General features: G+C 60.2%; 1 protein-coding gene across 1 annotated transcript; it reads right to left on the reverse strand.

Annotated features, from left to right (window-relative positions):
- Positions 1–1209: 1209 nt before the first annotated feature.
- Positions 1210–15871, reverse strand: SLC6A19 (solute carrier family 6 member 19). Its single transcript, XM_019744619.2, has 12 exons — positions 15551–15871; positions 11169–11309; positions 10586–10723; positions 9431–9612; positions 8970–9080; positions 8599–8711; positions 7235–7363; positions 6993–7149; positions 5094–5298; positions 4824–4983; positions 2681–2843; positions 1210–2477 (listed from the first exon to the last, which is right to left on the reverse strand). Exons 1-12 carry the CDS (start codon positions 15750–15752, stop codon positions 2274–2276), a joined length of 1905 nt encoding a protein of 634 aa, XP_019600178.2. The 5' UTR covers positions 15753–15871; the 3' UTR covers positions 1210–2273.
- Positions 15872–17846: the final 1975 nt, after the last annotated feature.

Genomic DNA, 17846 nt, shown 5'->3' on the forward strand with positions numbered 1-17846 from the left:
GGGGGCCTGTCCCACGTGTTTCTTACTGCTTCTCCCTGTTTCCGACCCAGTCAACCTCGCCAGCTGCTCCTGTGCCCAGAAGCCAACCCCCTCCGCACCCCACCCTGTGCTGCCAGGCACCTCGGGAGTGGGAGGGGCCACCACCCACCATGTTGTGGCTTCTTCAGATGAAACCAGAAACCAGAACTGAGGTCCTGGGTCAACCCTTCGAGACGGCTGGGCTGTTCCCTCTGCCCTTCCCTCTGTGTTTGGACAACATTTAGGCCGAGGATATGAAACACAGTGATTTATTTAGACAGGTACACCTGATGCTCTTAAAACCTGCATTTCTAACAACTTATAAAGACACCAAGTCTGTAAAACGAGGCGCTCGTCAGGTGACATGAACTGACTGGATGAGCCCCAGCCAGTCCCTCTCTCTGTGCCCCTGGGTGGGGCAGTGTGCCCATGGGAGAGCCATCAGCGCTCCCCTAACCCGGGTCAGGAGGCTTTGGGGACACAAGGAGGTGGGGTCCCACGGAAGCCGTTGGCGTCCGGCACGTGGAGGCCAGAGCAGTGTGGGGTCTCTGGGCATGCTGGGTGTGGACAGGTGGTCATGGCCCCAGGGGGAGGGCTGTATGCCGCCTCCCACTCTGTCTTCAGAGGTTTCTGCCCATCACGGCATCCAGGTGACCAGTGGGCAATGGAAACGCACTCTAGACACGCCGAGGGTTTGGGGCTGAGGTCTGTGCGCACCGTTGGATGGGAGGTAGGTACGGGGCGAGGGGAGAGTGTGGTGTGGCGTCTACATGTGGACAGACAGATGTGGTGCCAGGACCCCACCTCCACTCGGGTCTCCCATCCCTGCCGGGAGAATTCGCAGAAAGCCCAGTGTAACTAAAACTTGTAGATGTTGCCATGGAATGTGGAGGTGACCAGTTCATTGAAATAAACACCCCAAGTGCCAAGTAACTGGCTGAGGTTGGTGTTGCCTCCCAGGAAATGACCCTTCCTGTGACAGCAGAAGAGCTGACACCGGCCATCACTGAGTGTCACCCAGTGGAGGTCATCCAGGGCTTTCTCAGTCCCCAGCATCGCTCAGTACACATGGACTGTCCTCCACCCCACTGACCAAGGCTGAGTTACCCTATAACTTGTCTTTTCCAACATCTGGCTAAAAATTCACACAGTTAATGCCTTCTTCAAAAAAACACAAAGGGTGTTTCAGCCTTAAATTATGCCAAGTTGAGTTTTATTTAACTGTCATCTATTTGTGGCAGCCAGAAGCAATGATTAAACAGGTTAGCAGTCATTAATCCAGACCACTGCCAAGACTGGGGAACCTGCCGCTGGTGGACGGCAGGGCCCAGGACTGGCCAGGCTTTCCCAGGTCAGCGGCCGAGGGGCTTGTGGCCTCTTGTAGATGGGGCTTCTCCTCGTGGGGTCAGACGCCTGATGCAACCAGCAGAAGTTCCTAGGTCAAGGGCTCACCAGCGAGGGGGAGGGCTGGGGAGCAGCGGACTAGTCCAAGGAGCCAGCACAACACAGTGCTCCCCTCTCCACGGGACGAGCACGGCAGCTGTGGCCTTCCTGCTGTAGCTTCTGACTGCTCCCCGGAGGGCACGGCAAGACCGGAGCACATGACCCAGCACAGCAAGGGGGCAGCCAGCCCCCAGGTGGCAGGCGTGTGCTGTGGGTAACACGCATATGCACATGCATACACATGTGCACACACATGTGCATACACGTACATTCCATACACATGTGTACATAAATACACATGAGCATGACACATGCACACACATACATACACACATGTATATACCACATGACACATGTATACACATGCATATGCATTTATAAATACACATACCCGCACCCGTGTATATACACACAGACATGTGTATACAGACATGCATGTATACACAGGTGTTCACATATGCCTGTATGCATGTGCACACAAGGACATGTACACACATGTGCAAGCATATAGTATACACAATACACTCATGTGTACACATACATGCACATATAACTTGCATGTATATATATAACATGCATGCAGACGTATGTATGCACACATGTATACACACATGCACATTCACACATGCATATACACACCCACGTGCACAATCACACACGCTCACACATGTCAGTGCACACTTGTACACGCCCTCAGGTATATACACACTCACCAGCGTGCACATATGCTCTCACATGTACACTCACCCAGTGCACACTCACGCTCACACTTGTGTATATACATGCACACGAGCAGCCGTGGGCAGGGCTGCTCAGTACTTCAGGTCCCCGTTCACGGAGGCTGTGGACAGTGTGCTGACCAGCCCCTGCTGCTGTTCTGGCTTCTGGAGGCGGTTCCTGAGGAACTTGTAGATGGCGAAGCCGGGGATGGTGAGGCATGGCACCCCAGCCACGATGACCACCACGCCATATGCCCAGTCTGGGTACGAAACCTTATGGGATTTGGGAAATTCCTCCTGGGGAGAGAGTGACCGCAGGCTGAACAGACACAAATGCAGCCAGAGGGGTCTCTTTCAGGGGGCACAATGCCCCTTTCTGCCTAGATGCTCACCTCCTGGCCTTGTGGGGGAGGGGAGGGAGAGCCCAGGTTCCCCAGCCCCACACACCTCCTCCCAGGGGCACGACCCACCCTCCCCATGCGGCGGCCCCGCACACTCACATAGGCAGGGTCCCAGACGCTGTACATGAGCTTCTGGTTGACCTGCACCACGAGGAAGAACAGCAGGATGACCAACATGAGCAGCGGGCTGACCACTCTCCACGTGATCTGCCAGAAGATGTTGGGCTTGTGGCCAATCATAAACTCGATGTCCTTATTGAACCTGGAAGCAGAGGCCAGAAGGGAGCCGTCACCCGGTGGGAACACAGGCCTTTCATCCCATCAAGGCGGAAGGTGGGCCAACCATTCCGCATCGGACAGTCGCTGCCCTGCAACACGGCACCCTGGCTTTCTGTCATCTCAGTGCTAGCCGTCCTTCTGGACAAAGACGCGCCTCCCCTGGGAAGGCCCGTGGCCACAGCACAAGCCTCTGGAAGCCTCGCCCCTCAGCCCCAGCCCAGCGCTCCGACCTGGGAGCAAACAGGGGTCAGCAGCCCTGACCTTGGAGGCCCCACCACGTCCTGTCATCCTGTACCAGACTCTCTTCTGCACAAATGAGTTTACTGTCTGTAGAAATCAGAACGGAGTGGCCAGAATGTAAACATGAGCTGTCCAGGACCGCTGGTGAGCCCTGAGGACACTCGGGAAAAGTAGAGGTGCCCAGGCTTTGTCCCCAGCAAGTCCTGGGAGCGTGGTGATGAGTGTCTTCTGCTCGCGGCCACTCCTGGCTCTCCACCTCCCACTCATGTAACCTCCTTGAGGCAGCGTTACATGGGAACCCCAGTAGCAAGTGTCCCGTTCACAGATGGACCTGCACTCATTAGGACGGTCACATCTGCTTCACACCCACCACCAGGCACAGGGCAACATCAGCTGGTGTCACGGCCAGGGGGTCTGCCTACAGCTGCCATCTCAGCTGTTCACGCCGTGTGGCCCTTGCACATGTGTGTCTTGGTGACACAGAACAGGGTGGGCTGAGGGCGCAGGCATGTCTCATGGTAACGGCACCGGCGTTATTCCTGAGGTTGTGGCACGTCCAGCTCCTGCCAAGGACGCGGTGCCATTTTCTGGACCCCCATCTTGACAACGGGCAATGCCCTGAGAGTTTGGCCGAGGGGACGCTGAAAAGGGTCCTCCCTGTCCTCATCTGAGTCTCTGGCTGCGGGGCCGTTCGCCCCTTAGAAAGGCCCAGAGCGTCCCCACCACAGGGCTCCCCGGGTATGGACCCATGTTGACAAAAAGCACCCAGCTCCCCCTGCCCACAGCTCACGCCCCCGCCCGTCACTCCTGGCCCGCGCCTCTCCTGCCCACTCCCCAGCCCAGGGTGCTCCTGGGCCTTCTGCTCATGTCTGGTCCCTGTCTGTCCGCCGAGCGCCTCTTGGTGCACGAGCGTTTCACCTCCTCGCACTGCCACTGTCCTTCTAGTTCACTGCTCTTTTGACTCTGCTTATGACACTTTGGCTATAACTTTTTTTAAATCATGCGATCAGATCAGAGGTGGCTGTAATTTCACTTGTGGTGATGATTTTGTTCTCCTGCCCTGAGACTATGCAGTCTTCTTATGTCTGAGCTTAATCTGGGTGCTGCATCTGGAAGCATCTAGAAGCCGGAGGGGGAGCATCTGGGGTGCTCTGGATGGGCATCCTTCCGGGATCCATGTTCTCTCCACAGCGTCCATCCAGGCGCCCGACCCGCACCCACCCCTGCCGTCCAAACAAGGGAAATACTCCCAACCGCCTACGTCAGCGCACCTGTCCTCCGCCCCGGCCCGGACATGGCACGGCTAATCCCAGCGTGGCAGTTTCCCGGAGCAGTTGGAGCGGCTGCGTGCCCCGGTCTCCCTCCCGCCTGGGCTTCAGCCTCCCCCCTACCTGTCCACCCCGGTCTCCCTCCCGCCTGGGCCTCAGCCTCCCCCTACCTGTCCACCCCGGTCTCCCTCCCGCCTGGGCCTCAGCCTCCCCCCTACCTGTCCACCCCGGTCTCCCTCCCGCCTGGGCCTCAGCCTCCCCCCTACCTGTCCACCCCGGTCTCCCTCCCGCCTGGGCCTCAGCCTCCCCCCTACCTGTCCACCCCGGTCTCCCTCCCGCCTGGGCCTCAGCCTCCCCCTACCTGTCCACCCCGGTCTCCCTCCCGCCTGGGCCTCAGCCTCCCCCTACCTGTCCACCCCGGTCTCCCTCCCGCCTGGGCCTCAGCCTCCCCCTACCTGTCCACCCCGTACACGTAGACCACAGCAAACATCTCACAGAAGGCAATGACAAGCAGGGGGATGGAGCCGGCATAGTTGTCCAGCAGCGAGAGCCAGTACTGGCCAGAGTTCAACGTGAAGATGAAGGCAAGAAAGTAGCACCCCAAGCAGATGAGGCCTGCGGACGGGCAGAGGGGCAGCTGGTGTGGACCGGGCTCCGGGCGGCGCCTCCCCCAGGGCCCCTGACGCCCGTCCTCGCCGCCTGCCCACCCGGCCGCGCCCACCTACCTGTGAGCACCTCCTTGGGCCACTTTTTGGGGATGACTTTGAGGTCCTGCAGGGGCACGACCACACCCTCCATGTTCCCAAACATGGAGGACAGGCCCAGGCAGAACAGCATGATGAAGAAGAGCACGGCCCACAGCGGGGACACCGGCATCTTGGTGATGGCCTCCGTGAAGACGATGAACGCCAGCCCCGTGCCCTCCACACCCTGCGCAGCAAGCACACGTGTCAGCCACGCACAGCACACGCTGCCAGGGCCCCCGGCCTCGGTCGGCTCGCCACGTCTTGCCCACACCTTCAGGCGTCTGGCTCATTTGAGTCATTTTGCGAAATAACCAGATCTTGTCTTTGAGACCGAACTGTACTTTTAAAAGCTGAGCTGTTTTACAGTCACACAGGCCAGCAGCACACGCTGCTCAGACCCCAGGACGATTCTTGAGTTGCACCCACGTGGCCAGGCTCGGAGCGCTAAGTGACTTCAGTAGGGTCAGAGTGAGTGCCCTTGGTGGCTGCCCTGGGCATGCGGCCCATTCGTGTGTCACAGCGGGCCATAGGGCAGGCGTGTGACAGACGGGCTCACAGGACATCAGCCCCAGGGCTGACCCCGGGCCACTTTATCCAGCCCACAAGTGTCAGTGACCTCCAGCACCAGGTCCCCTCCTGGCAGCCAGTGTTCCCCTCTGGAGAGGAAGTCTGAGGGGAAGTGGTCTCCCGCTTTGACCTGGGAGGTTGGGGTTCCATAGAAGTCAGGGGCCCCAAGGCCATGTCACAGCATTTACAAAAGTGTCCACCCCTTCCACTCACGGACTGAGCTCTGTGCAGGCCCGTGGGGACTTGAAGAGGACATGTGAAAAACAGCGGGGCCCACACAAGAATGGCCGCCTCACAGAGGAGTGAGGGGCTGACCACACAACACCTTAGCAATCTGCAGTGGCGAGGCCGAGGGAGGGCAGCACAGGCCACCAAGGGCATGGCCCTCTTTTCATGAAACATCTAGAGAAGGCACAACCATGGGGACAGGAGCAGCTGAGTAGTGGCCTGGGGGGCCGGGAGGCGGGGCCTGACTGCTGCTGGAAACTTCTGGATGCTGCACAGAATTGCTCACTTATGACCCTCAGCAAACTGCCCTGAGCAAGGAATGTGCTTGTACCTCGATATGAAAGGGATTCGAACTGTACACCCTGTGTGTCGGCTGCCTGCCCTTCCAACCTGCACGGCGGCGGGAAGGTGGTGCTCAGAGAACCCTTCGATGGCTTCTCTGAACCTCGCTCCTGGTGTGGCTGCGTTATTATGGCCACTGGAAAAACGGCGTCAGGCCCTAGACCGCTTAACATGCCCCAAGTACTGGATGGCTCCAAATAAGGAAATTGCACAACAAAAATTAGTAAACGCTGGTCTGTCGAGCGCCGTGGTTTGTAAGCATCACTAACCCTTAGAGCTGGTGTTCAAAAGCATTCGTGCCTCAGACGATGGTGTGTAGGTTACATGTTCCTTGGCACTGTGACAATGCCGCACGTCAGCCAGCCTGACATAAAGTGTGCCACCAGGTCCCAAGTCATTTCAAAAGTACAGTCACAATGACTCTGAGTTTTTCACGGGAGGAATTATGTTAACAATGGACCGTGGGGCGTCCTCGTGCGTTTGACATGAGGCCATGGAGGCGGCCAGGCTGGCGACAGCCCCCGTCCCCGCCTGGCCTTCACTTGGGATCTGGACGTGGGGTGTTGTGGCCAGGTAGATGCTGGTACCCCAGCCCAGGCGCCCAGGACCCCCAGGGGCAGGAGGGTGAGAGGCGGGCAGGCCTGCGGGGGAGGGGACAGGCCTGTGGGAACTGGGCTCCTGGGGAGCTCGGCACCCAATGGGGTCTTCCCTCCGTGCCTGTGCCGCCCCGGAGGGACTCACCTCCGACAGAAAGGAGGTCATGTCACAGGTCTGGAACTTGAGTGTCGCAAAGGTGATGGGGTCGGTGGCATTGTACCACTGCTGCATTTCCGCGAAGTTCTCCTGGGTGACGTTGCCCTCGGGCAGGTCGAACCCATTGATGAGCGTCAGGATATTCCTGGAAAGACAGCGAGGCTGATGCCCTGGGTGGTGCAGGCCCGGTAGGCTCCTTGGAGGAGGGTGTGGGCTGGGCCGGGACTTACTTGCTGAAGCAGTCATCAAAGCGCTCGGTGGCACGGAAGCCGATGATGGAGTAGACCACGGTGGCTGCGTACACGGACGTGAAGCCATTGATGACGGACACGATTATCGCATCCATCTCACAATTGTTGCTGCGGACAAACACGGCTTCAGGTCACCACAGGCCAGGGACGCTGTGTCCACCAGCCCGGCCGGGTCAGCACAGGACTGAGTCTGGGCTGCTGGGGTACAGGCAGCCCACCTGTCCATCCCGACTGGCACCCAGCAAGAGGTGACCAGAGAGCTGTCCCCAAGCCCTGTGCCCACAGTCAGTGGTCCTCACTCCTGCCCTTCTCACCACTTCACAATGCCAGCTGTGAAGAGACCACCCAAAACTCTGTGGACCCCTAGAGCAGCCTTCAACCCCCAAAGGTGGGCTGGGAGTGCCCTGTGTGCACATTTGCTTGGCTGGCAGCTGCTCTGGGCCCAGTGAGCGAGTCCTCAGCCTCAGCTGGCCAGGTCCCCACCCTACCTGGCCATGCCCCTCCCCTGCCCCACTGTACGTCCTCTGACCCCCTGAGGGGCCTGTCTCCTCCCAGCTGAGGGCTCCCTGCCTTCTCCTGGAGTTCAAAGGCTTCCCCAGCTCAGCGTGTCCAGAACACAATCCCTGATGTCCCCAACCCGGCCTGGCAGCTCTCCCACCCGCCCCACTATTAAAACTAACACCACCCTTCCAGATGCTTCCAGCAGAAGCCCAGTCCCTTAGCCCTCGGGGAAACTCAAATCAAATCACAGCAGACTCCATATGCCACCCACCAGGATGGCCAGAATCGAAAAAGTCAGATATTAACAAGTGTCCCGAGGACGTGGAGAAATCAGTCCCCCACGGCCAGCAGCCAGAAGGGCATCTGACTCACCCTCCATGTGCGAGTCTTTGCTCACATTGCACCTCCTGGACCTGCCCACCCTGCCCGAGGGGCCCGCCGGGCCCCATCCCCTCGTCTCCCGCTTAGTCCACTTGCTTGTGTCCCAGCCAGGCCACAGCCACAGGCCCCAGGAGGACAGATCATCGTGCGGCAGGCAGGGCACACAGTAGGTGCTCCATAATGTTCGCAGAGATGGACCGACACCACTGCGTTCCTCTGAGGCCTGTGTTGGTCTGGGTGGGTCGTGGGGGCTGGGCACCTGGCGTCCTGGATTGCGAGGGGTAACCGGGGAGGGGGAGGGGGCAAGGGGCACAGCGGAGCCCCCATCGCCAGGACCAAGGCACCTGGCATGTAACACGGCCCAGACCCCCGTCGGCCTCAGCGCGGAGCCCGGTGCCCCGCCCAGGACCCCGCCCAGGACCCCGCCCAGGACCCCGCCCAGGACCCCCGCCTGCACTCACTGCACGGAGTTGTAGCTGGAAAAGGAGATGAGCCCCCCAAAGGCCAGTGAGAAGGAGTAGAAGACCTGGGCCCCCGCGTCCAGCCAGGTCACCGGGTTGGCCAGCTCCGTGACCTGCGGCAGAACACAGACCCTCAGCCACGTGCCCCAGGGACACGGCACTGGTCCAAGGGAGACACGAGAGCTGCTGGGCGGGTGGTCAGGCAAGACAACAGCTGCTGAAGGTGGCCGCTGACGACGCGGACGCGGCTGCCCTCAGGCCACACGCAGTCCCTGCAGGCCCCGCATGCATGCGTCCAGGGGCCCTGGGACTGGCCAGGCTGGGCTTGGGCAGGGAGCCTGACACCTGGGGGTGGACAGCGGGAGACTCACATTGGGCGTGAACAGGAAGACGATACCATTGGTGGCTCCCTTCAGTGTCAGGCCTCGGATGAGGAAGATGGTCAGGACGACATAAGGCAGCGTTGATGTGATGTACACGGCCTGGGGACAGGGCGGTGTGAGATGAAGGGGCGACAGGGCTCACGAGGAGCCAGGGCTGGTCACGCAGCTTCCCAGGCAGGGAGAGGCAGCCCCCAGTTTCCCACTGTTGTGTTTGTAATGATGGTTATTCAGTTGCCTCCATTAGGCGACTGTGGACCAGTCCAGCATGCAGCTTTCTAATCGCATGTTTGAGAGCCCGCACGAGTCCCTGGAGCCAAGCTGGTGCCAGCAGAGGCCCTTCCCAGACAGACGGCACATGGGAACGTGACCCTGCGAGCTGATGAAGGGGCAGCCAGCTCAGGGCCCGGACACGCACCTATGCCCCGCAAGCCCCTCAGCCTGGCCCGCACCTTGCCCGTGGTCTCTATGCCGCGGATGACACACACGTACAGGACGCTCCACGCGCAGGTCAGGCAGAGCAGGACCCACCACTGCACGGAGCCCGAGTTGCTGATGGCGTCAGAGATGTTGAGGGTCTCCCGGTACCAGAAGTAGTCCACTGGCGTGCTGAGGGTGCACTCCTCCACGTAGCCTGCAGGGGGTGCTCTCACATGTCAGTCTGGGTCACAGAGCATGGGGACCAAGGAGGGGACAGACAGCACAGCTGCAGGAAATAGGGGCCGTGCTCCCGACTCACTGACACCAGGGACAATAGTGCACACGTGCACATGGGCACACACAGGCACACAGACATGTATGCACACACCTACACAGGTGAACCTGCACACCCACGGGCACACACCCACAGACACGTGTGCATGTACATGTCACATATGTGTGCATACCCATAAGGCACACATGCACACTCACGTGCACACACCTGACACGTGTGTGTGTGTGTACACGGCACATATATGTGCACACCCATAAGGCACAATCCACACTCACGTGTGCACACCCTGACACGTGTGTGCACATGGCACATATATGTGCATACCCATAAGGCACACATGCACACTCACGTGCATACACCCTGACACGTGTGTGTGTACACGGCACATATATGTGCATACCCATAAGGCACACACGCACACACAGAGACACACAGCCTGACATGTGCACGTGCACATGAGCGAGCACACACACACACACACACACACACAGCCTGCACTGGCAGTCACACACTGGTGACTGCAGAGAAGGAGACCCCGGGGGATTCGGTGGGGAGGACAATGGGGGTCAGGCCACCGCCCTGGGTGACGTCAGGGCCGCCCACAGCCTGCTTCCCAGAGGGCTGCTCCCGCCTTTCCTTCACCCGACCTCAGCCAGCACCGTTCCTACGGAGGCAGAAGCACCTGCCTTAAGGGCTTTTCTCTGGCATGATCATTTTTTTCTTTTTCAATTCCCTATTGCCTTAAATGTGCTCTGGTTTTTCCAACCTGAGCCACAACCATCTGCATTTGGGGACATCGGAGAGCGACCATTTATGAAGTATCGGTGTGCAGCTCAAAGGTGCAGTGGCGCTCACACAGCCGGCGGCCCCGCCCCGCCCCGCCCGGGCTCACCTGTCCGGTTGGCGTTGAGCGGACACTCGCTCCATGGCAGGGGGTCCTGGAAGGAGTTGAAGAAGTACCACATGACCCAGGCGATGATGGTGTTGTAGTAGAGACCCACCATGAAGGACACGAACATGGACGCAATGCCTGGGGCAACGACACAGCAGTGGGGGCTGTCGGGCTCGGGCATCACTGGGGGTACGCTGGGGGAGGGGCACTGCTGGGGGCCGACTGGGGGAGCCAGTGGACCAGTGGACGGAGCGTCCTAGAGAGCAGGAGGGTGATCCCTCAGGCGCTCGCTGAGCCCTGCAATGAGCAGCAATGGGGGGACACTGTTCTCCCCATGTCTACAGCCTCCCAGGCTCTGGGCATCCATCGGGGGACAGCCTCGGCTGCCCAGCTGGTCCCTGGATGCCAAGAGTAGCCCCAGCCTGGACCCTGCCACTGCCACCTCCCTGATATTACAAGGAAGAGTTTGCAGAAGGCTGGGGGCAGTTAGCCCCCCGGAAACAGAGGCAGGCGAGAAGGGAGGAGCATGCTGCTCCCACAGCAGACGCGGGCAGGGTCCCCCCGCGTGGGCCCAGATACACACCTACGCCCTTCAGGGTTGGGTGGATGGAGCTCCAGACGCCCACGCTGCCTTTGCGCAGCCGCTGCCCGATGGCAAACTCCAGGTAGAGCAAGGGGACGCCCTCCAAGACCAGCAGGATGAGGAAAGGGATCATGAACGCTCCTGGCAGGGAGAAGCAGCAGGGCGTCATGCAGGGCAGGCACACAGCAGGAGGCCCCCTCTGGGGACACAAGTGCTGGTAGGAAATACCTGAAGAATTCTGTCACAAATACAAACTTAGGACACCGTCACGGACACGCCGCCACCACCCGTGACAGCCATCGACACTGTTTTATGGGGGACTTTTTCTGCTGCTTAGGACCGCGGTCAGTTTGTCTGCTGTCCTCCCAAGACCAAGCCTGCTTCTGGGGATTAGGGAGGGTGTCCACGCACTGGGCACAGGCTGTGGCGACTTCACTGTGGGCTTGAAATCCAGCCGGGGAGGCAGGGACAGCAGTGGAATCTTCACTCACAGGGGATGGGGAACCCAAGGTGACAATGACATGAAAAGCAAGCAGCTGGATCCCCTGGGGAGGGGGAATGGGGAGCTGCCCTGCACCGAGGGTCCAGCTGGGGCTGCAGGGTCATGGGCAGGGCCCAATAGGGGTCACGGTGTCAGGGAGGGTAGAGTTAAAACAAGGAAAGATTTGCCTCTAACGTTTTCTCAGGAGCTTGATGTGAAAATCGTTGGGGCAAAACTACCAAGAAGAAATCAAATCTGTGGTTCCCAAATGTCCTTGTATCCTTCCCCTGCCCCCGTGATGTCACTTTTACCCGCAGGTCCCCCGGCCCCTCCTCCATCAGGAAACTCTTCATCATCCTTGAAAACCCCGCTTGGACAGCCGCTGCTCCCGGAAGCCTCTGCTGCCGAGTGTCAGGCTGAGCTCTGAGCAGGCACCACAGCCAGTGATGAGAGAGGGTGGGATGGTGGGACCAGCACATGCCCACTGCACCCCCCAAAATGGGCCTGGGCTCAGTGAGCCCTCCCGTGTCCCCATGTTGTGGGGCCATCCTGTGGGGCCAGTGGGGTCTGTGTGCTTGGCACCTGACGCCCAGGGCAGCACCTGGCATGGGACATGCATTCATGTCTTGTTCTTTGCAAGGATGAGCAGGGTCTTAGCCTTTTTCTCCCTCAAGAGACCCAAGCAATGCCTTACTTTTCTGCCATGTCTGCTTTCTTGCTTTTCTTTACAAGTAGAGCCCCTGGGATATGAAGCTTCCTTCTTCAAACCCCAGCTACTTGTCACTGTGGGAGGTGTGGGGGGGGGCACAGAGGAGGCAGGGCTGCAGGCCCCAGCGAGGGACGACTGCCACGTGCCTGCCAGGTAGACAAGGTGGCGCCTGACAGGGCTCCTGTCTGCATGGGTGTGCTCGTGTGCGTTTGCACACCGATGGACACACATGCAGACACAGGTGGACAGAACCCGCAGGAGAACGATGCACTTGCATGGAAACGTAGCTCTCTTTCTTTTTCTCTGAGGATTCAGGAAACAAGGTGGGGAGGAGGCGGGGAGGAGGGCAAGTCTGAGCCTTCTGTCCACAGTCTCTCCTGCATGGGCCGTGTGTGGCACAGAGCAAAGGCTCCAGGAAGGTGTGCTGACTATGTGGCTGCAGGGCCAGGACCCGGAGAAGAATGTGGCCCCAGGGACCAGGCTGGGGAGGCCATGGGCAGCGCTGTGCTGAGGGGGCAGCGCTGCCGCCTGCGGCTCCCCCAGCCCGCACACCATCTCTCCTGCGTGTGCTGTGGCTCAGAAGTGGGGGTGAGATGGGGTTAAGGGGACGCCATGCGTCGGGGTGGTGTCACTGAGCAGACGGGGCGGTGGGCACATATGGAGAGGTCCTGGGCAGATGCGCCATGAACGCACTTTGCCAGGTGCTGGTCCAGAACTCTTGGCCGGGGACCGTCCAGTCACCAGGACCTGGCTGTTGTATGGCCGCCTCCCTCAGCGGGGAGAGTCCTGCCTCTGCCTAGCCTCCTGGGTTTCAGTCTTTTGCACACAGCCCCCTTCCCTGTCTGTGAGCTGGACAGCAGGGCTGGTGGTACAGCCTTCAGCTCACAACTCTGCATCACCTTCCATTTCACAGGCGGGAGGGACACTGAACCCAGAAGGTGCACAGGTGAGAGGGCTGCGGCAAGACGTGGGCTCTGATCCCAACTCAGCTTCTGAAAGGCCCTTCTTCAGAAAAAGGGCCCTGTGAGCCCACGTCTCCCCACAATCACGCAGGGGCCGTGTGTCCCTTAGTCCCTTTCTTGTTCCCTGAAGGCTGGACATGGACAACGCTCGCCCCTTGCCTGGGCTGTCTCTGCCACACGCAGTCCAAATGGACGCCATCACATGACACCTGTGCCCATGATAAATATGTGCATGTCTCCTCTCGTGTGGCCCAGAGACAGATTCTGCCCGAGGTTACTGTGCTCTGCTGTTTGCCAAAGGCAAACACACAAACCCGAGGCAGGCAGAGGTGATGCAGGCAGAGGGCACCTGGGGCCACCCCTGGTCACAAAGATGCCCCACCTGAGACCCAGAAAGTGGGGCCTTCTTGTGACAACACATCGCTCAATGGCATGCAACACGCAGGGGTTTGTGTGTGCACACGCCCCACCAGCACCCCCACACCAAACACAGCAAAATGCTGCTGACAGCTCCTCTGTCCTGGGGGCAAGGCTTCTCTGTAGTTCTCTCTACTTTTCTGCATTTTCTTCTTGTCACAGTACAAAGCTAAACACAAAGTAAGTGATGATTTGTCTTACTTTTCAAATTACCCAGAACTCCTGCAAATAATTGAAGGCAAATTAAATTTTCACCAAATCAGGAGTGGTCATCAGTCCTCAGATCCATCACTCTCTCCAAGTTACTCAGTCACTCCCTCCCCCATCGGTGGGGGTGCAGGGGTGGGAAATGTCACTCCTGAAGAGTCACCGCCAAGCCTTTCCATTGTCCTCACCATTGTCTCCTGGGCTTGGAGGCCAGGTGCTCAGCTCTGATCAGAGCTGAAGACTTTAAAGTGGATTTCAGTGAGGTCCTGGGCATCCCTCCCAACCCACCAGGGCCCAGTGTGGGGGGGCAGGGGCGGGGTAAGGGCTGGGCTGCGATAGCCTCCCTTTTGCTCAACTGAGCTTCCCTTTGGAAGGAAGTAAATGCTGGCACCCTGGCCCCAGAGAGGCCCTGATGGGGTGGGGAAGGTGACCTGGACCTTCCAGAGGGAAGGGGCAGCCTGGCCTCAGGGACTGTCTGTTACTCTACTGCTGGGTGACCTCACCGGGCCCCTAGAATCCCCTGCCCACCCCCACTGGCACAGAAGTGGCTGCAGCTAGAACAGAACTGTGTTAAGACAGACCCTCCGAGCCATTCAGAAACTCGAGTCCTTAGCCATGGGGGTGTCACAAAGGTGACCCAGGGACGACCACGTCTGCTTTCTTACTTTTCTGTCACAAAGGTTGAAACTAACTCACATCCCTAGAGCCTTGTTCTTTCAAAGGAGGTTATTCCACAGCCCACAGAACCAGAAACAAGCCCGTCCCCAGGGCATCCAGCCAGCTCTGCAGCCTCTCCCAGACCCCCTTTCAAGTCTGGGGCGCTGGGGGGCAGAAGCCATGAAGAGGTGTGGGGCTGAGGGAACTAGGCTGAGGGTGTGCCCTCGTTGGCACCTGGAAGGTGGTGAAGGGGTAAGATCATGGGGACTGAGACCCAGCACCTGCCCCCCAGTGGAGGCTCTGAGGCTGGGAGAGAGGGGACAGCCTCAGCCCTGGGGAAGGAGACTCCTGGGCTCCAGCCAAGGCTCCCAGAGGCCTCTGGAGGCAGCAGGACAGGCCATGTTTGGTGGGGGATGTGGCTTTCCCATCTCTGGTGTGTGCCCATCGGTTAAGAGCCTGCCACCTGTCTCTCTGTGGATCAGCCACTCCTGGCCCAGCTCCCTCCTCTGTGCCTCAGGGCCCTGGGCCCCCTGTGTGGTTGGGACTTGTCCCTGCTCTTACTGCCCCTCATGCTGGCACCTTCCTCTCTCAGAGGAGGGATCCTGCCCAGAGAAGCAGCCATTCCCTCTCTGTCCTGCCATGACCAGATCACATCTGTCCTCTGGGAACAGGGCAGGGCTCCTGGATCCTGGAGCACAGTGGCCTCCCCGACACCCAGGCACTTGGACGTGTGGGACTGGGCACTGGGTGAACCAGGAGCAGAGTGACCATTCTCCAGCCCTGCCCTCGGGGGGCTCAAGTGGGCAGGCGAGAGCTGGAGGGCGCGAGCGAGTGCTGTCCTGCCCACAGCCCCTTACCCTCCAAATTCCTCCCCTCGGTGAGTGGGGTGCCTGGCCCTGGGGGCCATCATTCGTTTGCCCTGGCCTCTGCCCACCCCGCCCCAGCCTACCTCCTCCGTGGCTCTGGCACAGGTAGGGGAAGCGCCACACGTTGCCCAGGCCCACGCAGAAGCCCACGCAGGTGAGCATGTACTGAGCCTTGTTGTCCCACTTGGGCCGCGAGCTGGCCTCCTCCTTCTCAATGACGTCCAGCTCGCTCAGGGACGGGATTCGGTCCTCCAGGCCCGGGTTGGGCAGCACGAGCCTCACCATGGTGGCGGTGGGGGTTGGTCCTCTCAGCACCACAGGCCCGGTGCTGACGGGTGAGTGGACACAGACAGAGCCCCAGCACTTTTATAGGGAACCTTTGGCACCTCACCCCAAGCACCTGGGCCGAGAGGAAGTGTCAGCAGATCTGGAGGGCACAGACTGTTAATGCCTTATCTGCAGGCGCTGGCCGGCCCTCCCCCTGTGCAAACGCAGACGTCATGGGCACAGGTAAGCCGCCCCCACCCCCAAGTGCACTCAGACAGCCAGGCTCCCGGGGAGGTGCGACCCGGGGCAAAATGGCCATGTGGAGGGCCCTGCCTGGCTCTGTAGGATGCTAGTCCCCAGGACCCTCACAGCCCCCTGCCACCCCCTCCAGCCACATGCTCCCACTTGGAGGAGGGGGCCAGGAGGGGTCTCTCTCTCCAGCTCTCTGCCAACAGGCCGGGTGCTGGGGTACCCCTGCCCCCACCCCAGTCTAGGGACTCGAGTTGGAGCCCTGGGCCCAGGGAGCAGCACACGGCCCTGTTCACATTTAGCTCGGAGCCATCTGGACCCCTCCCGGCCTGAGCTCTGGGCACTGAATAGCTCCTCGGAGAGCCTGGGTCCCGCCAGCACTGGGGTGGCCAGAGCTGCTTCGTCCCCATGGGCTATCCCTGGGTGGACTGTCCCCAAGCTGCACGCAGCAGCCTCCAGGTCTCTCCCAGGCTGCAGGACTTCTGTCTTCTACCAAGTGCTGTGCATGGAACAGACTGAGTGGGTCCCTGCCCCCCAGAGCGGGCAGTCAAGCTGGGAGACACAGGGCACATCCAAAGAGCAATGTGGTCCCCACCTGGCGACCTCCGGGCTGAGGGGTGGTTGGGGGGGCAAGGGGAGGCCCCCACCAAAGCTATGTCTAGGCTGAGACTCAAGGTAAAGTGGGGACTTTCAGTGCAATTTCTGGGCAGGGAGTGGGGTGGGGTGTGCCCTGCCCTGACCTCAACTCAGCCACACCCCTCCCCTACAGACACCTTCCCTCTGGCCAGTGACCATCCACACCCATCCCACTACTGGGCCTTTCCCTCAGAACGCCCTTCCTACCAGCCTCTGTCCAGCCTCCCGGTCAGCTCTCTGCAGAGTGCCCTGCCCTCCCCCCCACCTGCTCGCCCAGCCCCCTGGCCTTCCCTGAGGATGGGCCCTGCCATTCTGTCTGTGTAGATACTTCATCAGTGGTCTGTGCCGCTGAGCGGTGACGTCTGGGCGGCCGGGCCTGGCTACCTGACCCGACCCCACTAGATGGGTTTGCACTGAGTTCAGGGGACAATCCAGGAAGGTGGGTGGAGGTCGCTCAGGCAGGAGTGAGGTCAGGAGCCTGACCTTTGACCCCAGGATGGCAGGCGGAGGGGTCGACCGGAAGGAAGGGATCAGGTTTGCTTCAGGACATCTGGCTGCTGAGACAGGGGCAGCCTGGAGGGCAGGGCCAGCTGGGTGGAGGCCACTGCAGAGACACAGAGACAGAGGGACTGGGGGGCAGGAGAGGCCGGGCTGGCTCAGGCTGGGTGGTGTCCGACTGTGTGGAGGTGGGAGGAGGTGTTGCCTGGACCCCATGGGCCAACGAGGTGGTTTGGGGTCCTGTCCTGGGCGTGTCCAGTATGAGCCCCCCACAGGAGACAAAAGCGTGGATCCCAGGTGTTGGGGGTCAGGGCTGATGTCTGGGCCTCTGGCCACTCCTTCTGGAAGCTTCTGCAGAGGAAGCCAGGAGGGGAAACTGCACTAGGACCCACATTCCTAGGCCACCAGCCCCCTAAGCTCAGCCACTTTGCTTAGTCCTCAGCCCCTCCCCTAGGCTGTAGAACAGGTGGTTTTCCTGGGAAATTCCGGAGGCGGTGCCTGGCAGACAGAGGCCAGGTGCCCTGTGCTGAGCCTGAGCGCGGGGCCTCGGGGTCTCCCTGACGAGCGTGAAGGGGGCTGCCACCAGGACCCCACTCAGCCAAAGTCCCAGACTTGCCTGGTCCTTCCCCACAGGCCTGGCTGGGGACCTGGGCCATGCGGAGGGTGGGGGACACCTCTGCCGTGGCGCCGTGCGTTCGCAGAGCTGCAGGCCGTCTCCTTGGGCTCAGC

This window comes from Rhinolophus sinicus, linkage group LG03, assembly GCF_036562045.2.
Source record: "Rhinolophus sinicus isolate RSC01 linkage group LG03, ASM3656204v1, whole genome shotgun sequence".
NCBI classification, from domain to species: Eukaryota; Metazoa; Chordata; class Mammalia; order Chiroptera; family Rhinolophidae; genus Rhinolophus; species Rhinolophus sinicus.